Here is a 17,866-nt window from a genome sequence, read left to right as displayed (position 1 = left end):
TTCCAAGGACCAAAAACGTCTAGGCCTACATTTGTGAATGAAGGATCTGAAGCCAGCCTGTCTGGAGGTAAGTCTGACATCTTCTGGACTTCAAGTTTTCCTCTGATTTTCTTGCAAGTTACACATTTGTTAATCACACTGGAGACTAGTCTTTTACCTCCTAGGATCCACAATCCAGCTGAGCGGACTGCTCCTTCAGTGAGGTGGAGACCTTGATGTGCAACTTGCTCGTGGTGATGTCTTGTCAGAAGAACGGCAACGTGATGATTCTTGGGTATGACAAAGGGATGTTTTTCTAGAATAGTCATATCAGCTGCGGGTAGACGACCTCCAAGTCTCATCACTCCATCTTCATCAAGGACAGGGTTCAACTTTCTGAGCGGGCTGTGTTTAGAAAGGTCTTCTTTCTTGAGAAGACATTGAATTTCTTCCTTGAAGGCTTCCTGCTGAACACATCTGATAATGGTGACATTGGCTCGCTCAAGATAGTCATTGTTACCCTGGTCAACACTGGCTGTTTTGCTGAAGGATCTGGCCAAGCAGATGAGTTTCCCTATGGCACGGATGAGTGACTTCCAGCTGGAAAACCTTTCGAACCTACATGAGCCAAGACCTTCTCTGTTGGTTAGAGTCTTGTAAACTGCAACTAGAGGTCTTACCTCTTTGTCTTGGTCTGGTTCTACAAGCTGAAAAGTTCCTTTCTGATCAGTCTCTTCAGTTTCTGGTCCAGTCAAGAAGGATGGACCTGTGAACCAGTTAGTCTGTTTGAGGACAGCAGCTGGTACCAGTCTAGTCCCATGGTCAGCAGGGTTCTTGTCTGTACTGATGTGATGCCACTGTTCTGGACTTGTACACTTTCTGATACGTGTTACTCTGTTTGACACGTATGTGTAGAATCTTCTTGAAGCGTTGTGGATATAACCTAAAACAATCTTGCTGTCTGTGTAGAAGTTCACTGCATGGATCTCGATGTCCAGTTCCGCAATGAGTAAGTCTGCTATCTCCACAGCTAGGACAGCAGCACAAAGTTCTAAGCGTGGGACCGTGTGAGCAGGTCTTGGAGCCAGTTTGGACTTTCCCAGGATGAATCCTGCATGGCTTTGTCCCTGAGTGTCTATGACTCTAAGGTAGGCTACAGCTGCTATAGCCACGGTGGATGCATCTGAAAACACATGTATCTCTCTTCGTTTTGTAACAGACAAAGAAACAGAGACGTATGGTCTTTGGATGCTAAATCGCTCAAGCTCCAGCAAAGAGTCTTTCCACAACTTCCACTGCATTTCTTTCTTTTCAGGTAGAGGTGTGTCCCAATCACTTTGTTCTAGCTCAGTTGTAATCTCTCTCAAAAGAGCTTTGCCTTGCATGATGATGGGTGCTACGAACCCCAAGGGATCGTAAAGACTGTTGACCGTAGACAAGACACCTCGCTTTGGGAAAGGCTTCTCTTCCCTGGATACTCGGAAGGTGAAGCTGTCAGTCTTCAAGTCCCAACTAAGCCCTAAGCTTCTTTGAAGGGGTGGTGAATCTGTACCTAGATCTAAGTCTTTGAGGTCTTTTGCACGGTCTTCTGCTGGGAATGCTTCCATGACTTTGCTGTTGTTGGAAGCCACTTTGTGCAGTCTTATGTTAGATTCTGCTAGCAAGTCTCTAGTGTTTTTTAAAATGTTAATGGCTTCTCCACTACTGGAGAAGGAAGCAAGTCCATCGTCTACATAAAAGTTTTTCATAACAAATTGTTTGGCTTCAGGGTTGTGTCTGTCACCTTGCTGCGCTGCTCGTCTCAAGTTGTAGATAGCGACAGCTGGTGAGGGACTGTTCCCAAACACATGTACTTTCATCCTATACTCTATGATACCTTTGTTGAGGTCGTTGTCTTCATACCATAGGAACCTCAGGGAGTCTCTGTGGTCTTCACGGACAAGGAAACAGTAGAACATCTGCTGTACATCTGCTGTTACTGCAACAAGTTCTCTTCGGAATCTGATAAGGACTCCAAGAAGTGTGTTGTTCAGGTCTGGTCCGCTGAGAAGTACATCATTAAGGGAAATACCTTCATGCTTTGCACTGGAATCAAATACTACACGTATCTGACCTGGTTTTTGAGGATGGTACACTCCGAATATTGGCAAGTACTAGCGTTCTTGTTTTTCATGCAGTGCTGGTGCTTTTTCAGCTTGATCATTGTCAAAGATCTTCCGCATGAATTCTTGGAAATGTTCTTTCATGTCTGGCTTTCTTTCAAGAGTGCGCTGCAATAGCGCAAGGCGTTTCTCTGCTTGCACTCTGTTGGGAAGACGATGCCGTGGTGTACGGAATGGTAGTGGGGCTACCCAACTGCCTGCTTTGTCTTTGAAGACTGCTCTGTCCATGATCTCAAGGAAGAGGTTATCTTCAACAGATGGTGCTAGTTTGTCATCATCTTGAGTTCTCTCAAACACTTTGTGGCCTAGCTGATCTGAATCTTCAGCTGAGGCTGTATCTTCCAGGAACCTCTGGATGTTCTGGGGATGTGTTGGATTAAATAGTTTCTCTTTAATCTGCATGCTGTTGTTACATGGGCAAAGGCATGACGTGCGACCGTTCTGCAGCAGATTTGTTCTGTAGACATTCACCTTTGCGGGTTTGTGAAGTCCGTCCAGACATACATTTCCAACGATAACCCATCCAAGATCAAGACGTTGAGCAAATGGTGCATTGTGCGACCCATTGTATTGTTCTCTGACCTTGTGCACTCTCAGTATGTCTCTTCCTAGTAGAAGGACGATTGCAGCATCTGGGTTGAGTGTTGGGATCTTGACTGCTATTCGCATGAGATGAGGGTAGTGACGTGCCACTTCAGGTGTGGGTATCTCTGACCTGTCATCTGGTATCATGTCACATTCTATGAGGGTAGGAAGAGTCAGCTGCGTCTTTCCATCTAATGACTCGATGGTGTAGTTGTTTGCTCTTCTCCCTGATGTCTCTATAACTCCAGAACATGTCTTCAAGGTGTATGGAGTTGAACTTCCTTTGTCACCGAAGAGGTCGAAGAACTCTGTCTTTGCTAGAGACCTGTTGCTTTGTTCGTCTAGGACTGTATACATCTTCACTGCCTTTTCTCTGAGACCGTGGGATACACTTTGACTAAGCATATCTTGGAGCATGATCTAGAGAGTCCTGGTTCTGTACAGATCTCAGTGCACTTTGAAGTTATCGCTGGTGTTGCACTTTCTTTTTGCTCCCCACCATGATCTTCTTGAGTTGCTGGAACTTCTGATCTCCATGGTGGTGGTCCTGGGTGCAGTGCTGACAGATGTCGGTCATTGTTGCATTCTGTGCACCGTATTTCTCTCTTACAGTCTTTTGCAAGATGTTGCATTGAGGCGCAGCATCTGAAACAAATGTGATTGTCTTTAAGGTAAGCCTTGCGCTCCTCTAATGTCTTACTTCTGAAACTGCGACATTTTCTTAGTGGATGAGGCTTGTTGTGTATTGGGCACTGTTTGTCTGGATCCTCAACTTCCTTGCTTGTGTTGTCTTCCTGATTGGCTGCAGCCTCAGGCGGGACTTCTGTCTTCCGCACAGACACTGTTGCTCTGTGTTCTTTGTAGTGTACTGGCAGCTGCTTCTCTGTCCTTGGGGCACTTGCAACTCTCTTGTTCAGGAAGACGAAGCTTGGGTCATTGCGTGTCTAAGCTTGGTCTACAACGAATTCAGCAAGGAAGACAAACGGTGGAAATGCAACTCGATAGTCTTTCTTGTATCTGGATGCTTGAGAGACCCACCTTTCTTGCAGGTTGAAAGGGAGCTTCTCGATTATGGGCTCTACTCCACGTGTTGTGTCTAAGTATAAGAGACCTGGCAGAGTTCCACTAGTCTTTGATGCTTCTATCTCTAGGAGTAGGTCTCCAAGCTCTCTCAGCTTCTGATTGTCTTTGTTTGTCATTTTTGGGCAAGTTTCAATTTTCTTTAAAAGTGCTTCTTCTATTACTTCAGGTGACCCATAGCAGTCTTCCATTCTCTGCCAGACCATCGCAAGTCCTGCTGTTGCATCATGGACATGCACTGACCTGATTCTTTTGGCCTGCTCTGAGGACTCTGGTCCTAGGTATTTGGCGAGTAGGTCGAGCTTCTCTCTGTCTGTCAGCTCTAAGTTTTGGGTGCTGCTTAGGAAGGATGACCTCCAGGCCCAGTAGTTTTCAGGACGATCGTCGAACTTCAAGAGACCAGTGCTCACCATCTCACGGCGCATCAGGTATTTCGACACGTCTGTAACCCTTGCTGTGTCAGGTGCGTTTGTTCTGGGTACAAACGCGGGACTACTGGCTGATAGTGACTGATGGGTTCGTTGAGGTATTTGACTAAGTCTATTTTGGTCAGATGGTTGCTCTCCTTTATTGTAGTCTAGATCTGGTTTTGCACGAGGAGAGGTTATATCGCCATCTACTTGGTTTCTTAGCGTGTTGGCGGTTTGGTATCTGAGCCCGTGATTGGTTGACTTATCACGTGGCGGTTCAGGTTCAGTCTTGTAGTGATGCGTAACATCAAAGCTGTCTGCTCCCAACTGGGTCCTTGATGGTTTCGGTGCATCACTAGGCTGTTTATCAGGGTACAGGGTTGCTTGTGATTGCACGTACTCACGGGTGCGTTGGAATGTACTGAAAGGTGTTATCGGGGTTTCCAGTACATCGCTCTCTACAAACTGAATATCTGCAGCTCTCATGAGAACTTCGGCTTCAGCTATGGCTGCTGCAGCTATTTTCTGTTGCTGAAGTATGTGTAAAGAGGCTTGTACTTCTGCCTTTCTCCTAAGCGTTTCTGCTTTACTCTTCTGCTGCTCTTCATCTAGGTAGCCTTGCTCTTTCATAAGCTCTGCTTCCTGTATGGCATAGGAGGCCATGGCGCATGCGGCCTCGGCCTTGGCTTGTGCCCTGGCGGCGATAGCGCTGACTGAAGACAAGTTTGTGACGCTAGAATGTCTGGAACTTGTATGCTTACTCCTGGCTGCCCCAGCACTGACTGACGATAGGTCTGTGACGTTTGAATGCCTGGAACTTGAACGCTTAGATCTGGCGGTTTCTGCTTTGGATGACGACAGATCCGATTTGTTATAAGTTCTTGGCGTGCTGCATTGTGACCTAGTTTCCAGCGTACTGTGCATATTTTCTTCCTGTTTGCACAAGATTTTAGGAAGGGTTAATTTAGTGATATCTTTCATATCTTTCTCTGTGTCTGTGTGCTGCTGTAGCGTTTTCACACAATGTGCTCTGAAGTAACCGTGTAAGTCTTTTTACTGTCTTGCCTTCTCTGCAGTTATGAAAGGGTTACAGAGGGTAACAGGCAGTATAACCTTTGATGTCCACACAGTAAAGAGTCGATGATTGATAACCGATGATCTTTTACTGATAACATGTGACATAATGAGAATGCGCAAGAATAAATGGTAAAACTGAAATACAAACAGAATAAACAAACATGAGTACATATCTAACTACCTAGCTATATACATAACATTCCTCAGTATATAGGAGGGGTACTTACAGACTTTGGGGGTCTAATCAAGCCCATATATGAAGAGGGAACAGCATCCCACATGTAATTGCATTGTAGAATTTCTTCAGTCTGAAGAGATGAGGTCACTTCCTCCCAAGTTAGCAGACAAGACGTCCCTAGCCTTAAAGGGACAGACACTGCTGAATGCTAAAGAATGCCTTGTGTAATACAAGGCAGCACACAGGTTGTTTTTTTTTTTAAACACTGTCAATTTAAAAAGGTTTTTTTTAGCACTTTTATTGCTGTCACAAAGAATGTAAACATCCCTTGTGACAGCAATGGGCCTGTGACAGGTACTCTTTATGGAGTGGGGAGTGGGGTCAAAAAGACCACAAATCCCTCCTCTGCCGTTAAAAGCATTCAATAACTCCACGAATGGGGCGATTGAATGCTTGACTTTAAAGGAAAAATGGTGCCGTGTATTTCCGAGTAAGCTGGAGGTGATGTCAGGTCATCACGTCCGGTTTACTATTTAATGCAGCTGAACAAAGTCGATCCGGTTTGGTCGATCGGGATTCCATGTGGGATGGGAGATCCTGTTAAGGCCGCTGAAGGTGGTGGGAGGGGGTAGACATCCCCTCCTGTTGCTTGTAATAGCAATCGAGGGGCTAGTTAGATCTCTTGTAACTCCTCCATAGAAGAGGCCATTATGCTAATGAATATCTGGGAACTGCAGGAAAAACACAGAGTTGATGTAATAATGGTTTTAAGTGGATATCCACAGCCTAGCCATTCATGGAATTATTATTTTCCTTAAAAGTCATTTAAAAATTAGCAGGTTAAGCTAAATGAAAGGGCTCTTTAGGTTTGTGGTTGACTGACATCTGGACAGTGTGTGTGAGAGATTTTTAATGGTGAAGGGTTTCAATTTCTCTGGAAATTTGTAGGCAGGTGCAATCTGCTTTCTCCACTGCAGGTGGCACTCAGCCAAAGTGATGCTGCAACTGGAGAGAAAGGAAGGAGACGCTTGGTTTCTTTATGGTTTGTTTATGGTGTCCTGGCCCCTGGAGGCAGCATTCTGGTTAGCTATACTGCATCCAGGTGACCCCAGCATCCATCTTGGGTAAGCAGATGGTGACAAGGTGCTTTGAGAGGGGAAGCCCCTCTACCCCACAGCACCCCCAATGTTGAGGGCATGTGGCCTAGTATGGTTCAAGAGGGAGGGGGCCCCCTTTCCTGGCCTGCCAGGCTGCATGCTCGGATAAGTGTCCGGTATGGATTTTAGAGGGGGACCCCATGGCATTTTTTTTAATTTTGGCATGGGGATTCCCTCAAAATCCACCCATTTATCACTGACAGCTAATGAGTCATCCGTTGTTAAGGACACAGAAGCCTGCTTGCACTGGCCAGCTCCTTGACGACCAGCTAGTCCCATAAAAAAAAAAACACTGGAACTGGCATTGGAGAGCATTTGGCATTTTTTTCAGCTGGCAAATCCCTCCCAAAACCTTGTTTTTTTCTGCTTCTAGATGCTGAAGCTTAAAAAATGCTTCTAGCCTATAATAGTGTACATGGAAACCATGGATGGAGGATAACGTTATTTTTCTCTAGGGGCAGAAAAAAAACGTTCATAAGTAGCCGCTAGGAGCTTAAAAAAAAGCTAGTGTGCATGGAGCCTAATGGATAGTCATAATGCAAAATATAGGGCAGTGGTACCCAACCCCTGGGCTGGAGCCTCCCTGGCCACAGCTTTCCAAAACTACTGCTGTCCCATCATATATAGCAAAGGAAAACACAATAGCTGTAATCCAAGTCTGCAACTACTAGACTGTTCTTTGCTCCACTAACCAAGTGCTCTATAATGCCCACAAAATGGTGGACACATACTGCATGGAAATCTTGCAATAGGCCAATCTAAAGCAGGGTATATACTGACTGAAAATTGGCCAGTTCAGCAGTCCATGTGCACTGCTTTCTGTTCAACAGAAGCATGTCTAGCGGTCATGTTGGAAAACCAGCAATCAATCAGTGCCAATGGCTGCAAGCACTCATCTGTGTATTCTGGCAGAAGGGATCCCCCCTTTCAGAATGCAATAGTACAGCAGGGAAGATCCCAACATCACATATCATTTGTGCTGATGCAATGAACTGTCAGTTTTTTCATTCAACCTTCTAGTTGAACAAAAAAAAAAAAAAAAATGAACATGGATGCTCTGCTTAATTCTTAGGCAATTACCGGTAAGTTCTTTTTAGCACAAGTTAGTTCTAAAAGACACACGTTACAGTCTGATTCACGGTACAATTTTTAAACTTTTTCTACCAATAAATATGTAGTGCAAGGGCCTATCTGATTGTATAGAGATTACTTACTGTACGTAAATAGTGTAAGTCCTCATATTACATAGTTTTGGTAAATCTATTTTATAGATTGATTGTACAAAGATTATATGGTCAGACTGTAACATGCATGGTAACCTTTACACAGACACTTATATCTGCGGTAGAATCTTTTATATTCTACATTAACCAGTAGAAACACATTAAAGTGTTTAAAGTGATTCTAAAGGGTGTTATACTTACCTGCTCTGTTTTGTACAAAGCAGCCCGAACCTTCTCTTCTGGGGTCCCCTGTAGGTGCTCTTGGCTCCTTCTCCTTTCTGAGTGCCCCCACGACAAGCCGCAAGCAAACACGACCCCCCCATGCATTAAGGTAAAAAACCTTAAGCCCTTACAACCACTTTAATATTGTTGAGTGTTTTCTTTGCTCTTGAATGTTCTATTTGCATTTCTATATTCAGATAGATATAAATATTTATGTTCAATATTTTATTATTTTATAGAGATGGAATGACGATAATAAAGGCACTTGGTATGCACATAGAGATATGTAAACAAAAAAAAACATATTACAGAGCAAAGTAATATACAAGTATACTGCAAAAACAGAGTAGACCCAGAGACATGGTAGGCACATAGCAGTAGCACAACAGAAGGACCAGATTGATATATCTGTTGATTCGATACTTTATTATTGTGTCTATTTAATTCAAATTTTTTATGTTGGAGCATGGAAGGTTAGAATTTACCAGACTGTTCTTACAAAGGTTAAGAACCACTGCCCTAGGGAAAACTGTATAACACCCTCCAGGTTTAGTTAGATAGATTTTATATTTGTAGTTAGAGGCTGAGTAGCAGCCTGGGATGAGTCAGACTGTAAGTGAAGAAGGAGTTCACCTCATGACAGGCTAGGGAGGTTCTGAAGATCAGGACTTCTGGAGCCCTCCCACCTCTCCAGAAACATGAGAGCTTTCTGGAGGAGGGGAGGAAGCTCAGATCTGCATACTTGAGGGACGTTGGCCAATTCCCTGGCAGGAGGCTGGGCATGGTGACCAAGGCAACTCTAAAGTATCACAGCGCCTGGGAGGAAATTGTTCAGTGTCGGGTGGAAAATGGAGTGAGGAACTGTAGTGTGGAGCCTGGGAGGGGGGCCCAGGGAGGGGGCTCACCTGCGGGTAGGATTCTGGAAGAGAGGATCTCCACTACACCACCGTCTTCTAGATGGGACATCCTGAGCAGCAGGGAAGGAACCAGCCCAGAGAAAGGCCTGAAGGCAGCCACTAGGCTGACAGGAAGGACAGTGTGAGTACTCTTACACCCCCTGGACCGCATAAGGGGAGAGGGCAGTCAGATGGAAAACCCAACTAGCTACTCACCCAAGACTGCTGTGGTAAATTTGCAGCTTCTGGGCCCCCTTGCCCAGGGAATACCCTCAGTACAGCTTGGTGAAGAGAAAAATTAATCTGGAGTCTGAGGAGGTAAACTAAAGAGCTGGGATGCTCTTACAGGAGAGACTATTTTGTCTACAGCTGTACAAATTTGGTAAGGAGTTTGTCCTCAAGTTCACAGTTCCCTTGGGCATCCCATACATCCATCAACCCTATCCAAGTTAATAACCGCTTAATAAAACCACAAAACCAAGTTCAAGGACTGTTTACAGATTTTGGGTGTGAAGTGTGGAAGAAAATGCGTGTTTCCTGGCTGTGCAGAGCTTTAGGGAGACCCAAAACTCAGTGGCTCCTAAGGGGGTAGTGCTATAACTGTATACCGTACTTCCTCACTGTACCTACTTTGGATATTAAGGCTTCATGCACAAAGGCCATTAAGCTCATGCAGCATAAAATCCCAGTGTTTTGGGTCCATGAGAGGTGTAGGTGCCACAACATTCTCACCCTAGGGGTATACGTTCCTGAATCACTATGGCCTTAAATGTTAGCAACACTAAGAACAGCGCACAGCCTAAGGCCTAAGGTTTAGTAGCAAAACTTTTCCTACCGTCAGACTCAGTAAAATCGTACATAATCTCTGCATAACAGTCTTCAGGCTTCTTAATTTCTGCACTTGTAAATATTTTTAATTTCATTTTCTAAAAGAAAGAGGAAACAAACTTTTTTTGTATGAAAATGGCACTAACAGGAACATTTCTTGTTGCCTGTAACAACGAATAACCAGAAAGATTAACCAGAATGATTGTGAAGTAAATGACACACCTCCTGCTCCAAATAAAAGTGGAAAACCTGGTAATTAGCCGCTCGGGTACTATGCACTGTACCGTAGAGAGGCAGGTGACATGCCCTATTTCATGCCTAGATTTTTAGAGAATTATGACAAAACTAAAATTAAAGCAGAACTACACTACATCTGAGCAGTACAAACCAAAAACGCTATTTAATTAATTTTTGATATTGAAAGCAAACTCTCCCTTTCTTCCATGTCATACTTTATTTTGTTGAGAAATCACTCTGAAAAACACCCTCTAGCATTTCTGGAATCTGGATTCCATTTGCCCTTAGCTCATGCATGCAGGCAGGAGGGTATGCTTAGCTGAGAAAGCCCCTCCTCCCCTCTTGAAGACTCCTGAGATGTATGACATTATTTCCCTAAACATGGAAACCAGAAAGTAACTGAAGAAATGTAAAACAAGTTTAAAACAGGTAAATATACTATACATTCCTATTTATTTACTAATATTAATGGCATAAGGATTAAAAATAGCCAATGTTGATTGTAAGAGTGAAATTCCACTTTAAGTAACATTTTTTGCCATGATCAGTCATATTTTCAGTTTTAGTGCAAGAGTATACAAGCTTTTGAGCACAACTGTATATACTGTGTGTGTGTGTATGTATATATACAGTTGTGTTCAAAATAATAGCAGTCAGACATCACTAACCTGATCAATCACTGTTTTTGGTAGAAATGATATTTCTACATGGCAAATAATTTACTAGCAGGTGTAGTAGAGTAATAGAAATCCAACAGACCCAACAGTCATGACATGCATGCTGCTGATTCTGTGTAATTGAATCACTCATTGAAAGGGGCATGTTCAAAATAATAGCAGTGTGGAGTTCTATTAGGGAGGTCATTCATTCTTTAAAAAACAGGTGGCAGTTATTGCCCTTATTTAAGGAAGGAAGGCAGCAAATGTTGTACATGCTGGTTACAGTGCATTTCTCTCTGAAATTCTGAGGAAAATGGGTCGTTCCAGACATTGTTCAGAAGAACAGCGTACCTTGATTAAAAAGTTGATTGGAGAGGGGAAAACATATAAAGAAGTGCAGAAAATGATAGGCTGCTCAGCTAAAATGATCGCAAATGCTTTAAAATGGCAACCAAAACCTGAGAGATGTGGAAGAAAGCGAAAAACTACCATTCGAATGGATAGAAGAATAACCAAAATGGCAAAGACTCAGCCAACAATCAGCTCCAGGAAGATCAAAGAAGGTCTAAAGTTACCTGTGAGTACTGTTACAATTAAAAGACGCCTATGTGAAGCCAAGCTATCTGCAAGAAGCCCCCGCAAAGTCCCACTGTTGAAAAAAAGACGTGCTGAAGAGGTTACAATTTGCCAATGAGCACATTGACTGGCCTAAAGAGAAATGGCGCAACATTTTGTGGACTGATGAAAGTAAGATTGTTCTTTTTGGGTCTAGTGGCCGGAGACAGTTTGTCAGACGACCCCCAAACACTGAATTCAAGCCACAGTACACTGTGAAGACAGTGAAGCATGGTTGCGCAAGCATCATGATATGGGGATGTTTCTCATACTACGGTGTTGGGCCTATTTATCGCATACCAGGGATCATGGATCAGTTTGAATACATCAGAATACTTGAAGAGGTCATGCTGCCTTATGCTGAAGAGGAAATGCCCTTGAAATGGGTGTTCCAACAAGACAACGACCCCAAACACACCAGTAAACGTGCAACATCTTGGTTCCAGACCAACAAGATTGACGTTATGGAGTGGCCAGCCCAATCCCCGGATCTTAATCCAATAGAAAACTTGTGGGGTGACATCAAAAATGCAGTTTTTGAGGCAAAACCAAGAAATAGAGAAGAAATGTGGAATGTAGTCCAATCATCCTGGGCTGGAATACAGGTGCCAGAAGTTGGTTGACTTAAGTGATTCAAAGGAAAGCAAAATATTCAAACATTTTTAAGTTTATATAGTGAATGTTTGAGTTTGTAAAGAAGAATACAAACACTGCTATTTTTTGAACAGTCTAATATTCACTTTTCTTCAATTTGTTTAGAGGAACAACACAAATTTGATATATTTTTCTTCATGTTTTGATTTGGAATAGAATGTGTAGTGTTCCCAATGCATTTGTGTGTATGGAAATAAAAGTTATTAGAAGGATTTTGAGCTTTATTCACTTTTTTCAACACACTGCTATTATTTTGAACACAACTGTATATATATTTATATATATAGATATATATATATATATATATATATATATATATATAGTGAGTGTACAACTTGTATAACAGTGTAAAATTGTTATCCCCTCAAAATAACTCATCACACAGCCATTAATGTCTAAACCGCTGGCAACAAAAGTAAGTATACCCCTAAGTGAAAATGTCCAAATTGGGCCCAGAGGGTCAATATTTTGTGTGGTTACCATTATTTTATGGCACTGCCTTAACTCTCTTGGGCATGGAGTTCACCAGAGCTTTTCCTCTTCCACTCCTCCATGACGACATCACAGAGCTGGTAGATGTTAGAGACCTTGCGCTCCTCCACCTTCCATTTGAGGATGCCCTATAGATGCTCAATAGGGTTTAGGTCTGGAGACATGCTTGGCCAGTCCATCACCTTTATCCTCACCTTCTTTAGCAAGGCAGTGGTCATCTTGGAGGTGTGTTTGGGGTTGTTATGTTGTAATACTGCCCTGCGGCCCAGTCTCCAAAGGGAGGGAATCATGCTCTGCTTCAGTATGTCACAGTGCATGTTGACAGTCATGGTTCCCTCAATGAAATGTAGCTCCCCAGTGTCAGCAGCACTCATGCAGCCCCAGACCATGACACTCCCACCACCATGCTTGACTGTAGGCAAGACACACTTGTTTTTGTACTCCTCACCTGGTTTCCACCACACAGGCTTGACACCATCTGAACCAAATCAGTTTATCTTGGTCTCATAAGACCACAGGACATGGTTTCAGTAATCCATGTCCTTAGTCTGCTTGTCTTCAGCAAACTGTTTGCGGGCTTTCTTGTGCATCATCTTTAGAAGAGGCTTCCTTCTAAGACGACAGCCATGCAGACCAATTTGATGCAGTGTGCGGCTTATGGTCTGAGCACTGACAGGCTGACCCCCCCACCCCTTCAACCTTCACAGCAATGCTGGCAGCACTCATACGTCTATTTTGCAAAGACAATCTCTGGATATGACCCTGAGCACGTGCACCCAACTTCTTTGATTGACAATTAAGAGACCTGTTCTGAGTGGAACCTGTCCTGTTAAACCGATGTATGGTCTTGGCCACCGTGCTGCAGCTCTGTTTATAACATTTATATCACATATTTTTTATGGATTTTTGGTTTACATTCTGTCTATTGTTTAAAATACACCTATGTTAAAATTATAGACCATTAATTTCATTGTAAGTGGGCAAACCTACAAAATCTGCAGGGGATAAAATAATTATTTTCCCTAATGTATGCATGTGTATATATATATATATATATATATATATACACACACAGTATCTCACAGAAGTGAGTACACCTTTCACATTTTTGTAAATATTTTATTATATCTTTTCATGTGATCACACTGAAGAAATGACACTTTGCTACAATGTAAAGTAGTCAGTGTACAGCTTGTATAACAATTTGCTGTTCCTTCCAAATAACTCAACATACAGCCATTAATGTCTAAACCTCTGGCAACAAAAGTGAGTACACCCCTAAGTGAAAATGTCCAAATAAGGCCCAATTAGCCATTTTTGCTCCCCGGTGTCATGTGATTCGTTAGTGTTACAAGGTCTCAGGTGTGAATGGGGAGCAGGTGTGTTAAATTTGGTGTTATCGCTCTCACTCATACTGGTCACTGGAAGTTCAACATGGCACCTCACGGCAAAGAACTCTCTGAGGATCTGAAAAAAAGAATTGTTGCTCTACATAAAGATGTCCTAGGCTATAAGAAGATTGCCAAGACCCTGAGACTGAGCTGCAGCACGATGGCCAAGACCATACAATGGTTTAACAGGACAGGTTCCACTCAGAACAGACCTTGCCATGGTCAACCAAAGAAGTTGAGTGCACGTGCTCAGCGTCATATCCAGAGGTTGTCTTTGGGAAATAGACGTATGAGTGCTGCCAGCATTGCTGCAGAGGTTGAAGGGGTGGGGGGTCAGCCTTTTGAAAACGTGCATGGCATGAAACGAATTAAGGAGGAGCCGTACGCCATGACCTCATGCCGCCGGAGCCTCACGGAGGTCCGGTGGCCATCCTTGAATCCAGCTGATCAGTGATCTTTTCAGCAAGCTCTGCATTTTAAACACTATTTCGTGGATGACATGTCTTTTTAATTAATAAATACCTAAACATTACTACTGGTTAAGGCAGTGCTGAAAAATAATGGTGGCCACACAAAATATTGGGCCCAATTTGGACATTTTCACTCCGGCTCCCACCCTCCACTCCCCACTCACCACTGTCACTTGTCACTTGTAAATAAAAAAGGCTTCTGTGTTTAAAAGGACATCTTTCCTTTAGGTGACTCTCACGGACCCGAGTGCACAGATGCTGGCCAAAGATCTCACTGCAAGTGAGAAAGGCAGAGCCACTTACAGAGAGGTATTAGAGAGGGACTGGGTGTATTTGGAAAAGGTGAGATGTGAAGAAGCTTTAGGTGAGAAAGAGGGGCTGCGGAGGGAGGTGTATGTAGAGGTGGGGGATGAGGGTAAAGTGGTGCAGAAGTCAGAGCTGAGGGGGGCCAGAAGCAGAAGTGAGATGTGGACAGTCTGTGAAAGAGAGATGAACCCTGCACCCTGTGAATAGAGCACACCTGAACACTGCACCCTGTACATAGCACACCCCTGAACTCTGCACCTTGTACATAGCACACTCCTGAACCCTGCATTCAGTACATATCACGCCCTTAAGTCTGCACTATGTACGTAGTGCACTCCTGAACCCTGCACTCTATATGTAACTCACTCTTGAACCCTGCCCCCTGTAGCGCACCCCTGAACTTGGCACTCTGTGCATAGGGCACCCCTGAAACTTCACTCTGTACATAATATACACTTGAACTCTGCACTATGTACATAGAACATCCCTGAACTCTGCACACAATGCACTCCTGGTATTTATTGCCGCTTAAGAATCCTCCCACTGTTTGGCCACACACACCATTTAATGCTGTGTGTTGAATTCCTGCACCTGTTCACTGAGTAAAAAAGCCCTGGATAAAGACTGGAAAATGTCCTAGGTCTAGCCCCCGTGTTCTGCCCAAGCAACAAGTGCAGTTCTTTGGTAATTGTTGTGCAGCCCTTGGAATCCAGAAGCCAGTAGTGGCAGCACTGATTCATAAAGGGGCTGTAGTGATCCCTTGCAATCATGTAGAGTCTCTGACTGTCTGTGGACCTTTGGTGCAGCTGAGGCCTCCTATAGTTGGTAAGTTGATAACAACTAGAAGATAGAGCTCAATTTAATCTAAGGTATAATATTTAAAATAATACATATATGATTTCTGTTATTTCTTTTGTTATGTCTGACACAGTCTATAACACAATTGGGATGAATGTGGATCCATGGACCATCAGTTTTGGATTCAGATCCTAAAAGTCTTACTGCAATATTATTGCATAAATGGGCATACAACAAGAAATTGCTAAATCCACCATCGTAGAAGGTCTGCAAGTACTGTACAGCAGTATCACCATACTCTGAACTACCGACATAGATGACCTGCAAATAACGTGTCACTCTTGTATGGGATGTTAACAATTTATTACCCAAACAAGAGCAAATTATTGGACTATTTGCAGAGCCAGATTTATAGTCCAAGCCCTAATAGATTGGTCTATCCTGTCCCTTCCTGCCACAATTGACTGGCTAGCTTTAGTATCACACTAACAAGATCATTCTTCATAGCCAGGCAAGGCTGGTGAACAGAGAGAGAAAAGATTAAATATTTATATTTTTCTTATGTTTGTTCCACTTATGTAGATATCTATGAGCCTGGTGTACAGCATTAATAATATTTGTATTATTTTAAATAGTATACTTATGACTACATTAATCATCTTCTCAGTTTCCCCATTTATATTTCTGTGAATGATCTGCAAAATCCATCCTTTTAGAAACATTATGTTGGTAGGTCATATCGCAGTACATGGTAGCGAGGAAAGTTCTATACTTCTTTTTACGTATAGTCATTCAAGGCTGAATCTCCATGAAAGTAAAAAGGGGTACTTGGCATGTGTTTCTGACTCAAGCTAAAACCCCAAACTGCTGAATTTGACTAATGGATCCATACATCCTTCTGAGTTCTCAAATCTTCACACTGCTGTGATAGATATATAGGATAACAATATTTTAGAGAAGATTAACACATGGCAGAATTCCTTCTTTTTAAATGCTTGTCATCGCTACAAAATAATCAGTTGTAAAAAATTAATTTATTTTTGGCATTAATTAAATAATTAAATAATTAATTTTTGGCATTTTTTTTCACTTTCGTGAACCCCTGCTAAGTTTGTTTTGGGTGGAGCAGGAAAGACTCTCTGCCATGTTTTTTTACTGCTCTTTAAGCCTGTTTTCTTTCACTTCCTGTTATGGTGACAGTCACAGTAAATCTCAGGAAAGTAAAAGGACATCCTGCCAGTTGTCACTGGGACAGCTGTCACTCTTAGATCCTGTCCTAGTGGTGGGATTACGCTTTACTTTCTGTTCCAGTGAGAAATGTCCATGGTAGGATCTCCCACATTCTGTCCCAGTGAGAACTATTCAAGGTGGGATTTCCCCTTACTTTCTGTCCCAGTGGTAATTTTTCATGGTAGAATTTTCCTTAACTGCTATCCCAGTGACATCTGTCCATGGTGGGATTTCCCTTTACTTTCTGTCCCAGTGATAACTGTCTATGGTGGCATTCACTTACCTTTTGTGCCAGTGACAACTGCCACTGGTGGGATTTCACCTCACTTTGTGTCCCAGTGACAACTAACCATGATGTGATTTTCTTATATTTTCTGTCTCAGTAACAACTGCCAGAGAAAAACTCCCCACACAGACAGCTTTAAAAACCTGACACAATTTGGAATCATTATCCACACTATCCAAAAAATATAAAAAAAAAAGAGTTTCAGTTTAAATATTGGACATACAGTACTGCGTGAAAGTTGTGAAGAAATTATGTAAATTAAGAATGCTTTCAGAAATAGAAGTGTTAATATTTTTTTTTATCAATTAACACAAAATGAACAGAAGAGAAATCCAAATCAAATCAATATTTGGTGTGACCAACCTTTGCCATCAAAACACCATCAATTCTTCTAGGTACACATGCACACGGTTTTTGAAGGAACTTGGCAGGTAGATTGTTCAAACCATCTTGGAGAACTAACCACAGATTTTCTATGGATGTAGGCTGACTCAAATCCCTCTTTCTTTTTATGTAACCCCAGACAGACTCAATGATGTTGAGATCAGGGCTCTGTAGGGGCCAAACCATGACTTTCAGGACTCCTTGTTCTTCTTTACACTAAAGATCAGTGGTGAAGCTAGACATTCTTTCACCCAGGGCAAAACTACTGGGAAAAGGTCATTCAGTGCCCAGGGTGAAAATGCCAAACTGCGCCCCCCCTTCTCCACTGATTGGTGTCGGGTTACATATTATTCTTTACCATGAACTCTAAGTACAAAAAAAGCCCCCCTACATTTTATTTCATGATACATGGAATCTAAAGAATGAAGCTGCTGTGACCTTTGAAATACAGCATATACAATTTATTAATACTATTAATAAAGTGTATTTGCTATATTTCAATGATCACAGCAGCCTTATTCCCTAGACTTAATGTATTATGAACAGA

General features: G+C 42.6%; 1 protein-coding gene across 4 annotated transcripts in view; it reads right to left on the bottom strand.

The window, feature by feature from the left end:
- LOC149451742 (alpha-2-macroglobulin-like) overlaps nt 1–17,866 on the bottom strand; it is a 293,088-nt gene that overhangs the window by 159,127 nt on the left and 116,095 nt on the right. For all 4 annotated transcript variants that reach the window (XM_089690338.1, XM_089690339.1, XM_089690340.1 and 1 more), the window contains one exon: nt 9,805–9,895. In XM_089690338.1, the coding sequence (XP_089546464.1) occupies nt 9,805–9,895 (91 nt within the window). The remainder of the gene's footprint in view (nt 1–9,804; nt 9,896–17,866) is intronic.

The sequence above is a fragment of the Staurois parvus genome, unplaced genomic scaffold (assembly GCF_062004578.1).
Source record: "Staurois parvus isolate SC_StPar_1 unplaced genomic scaffold, SC_StPar_1.0 ptg000525l, whole genome shotgun sequence".
Taxonomy (NCBI): Eukaryota; Metazoa; Chordata; class Amphibia; order Anura; family Ranidae; genus Staurois; species Staurois parvus.
This window is presented reverse-complemented; position numbering and strand designations above follow the sequence as displayed.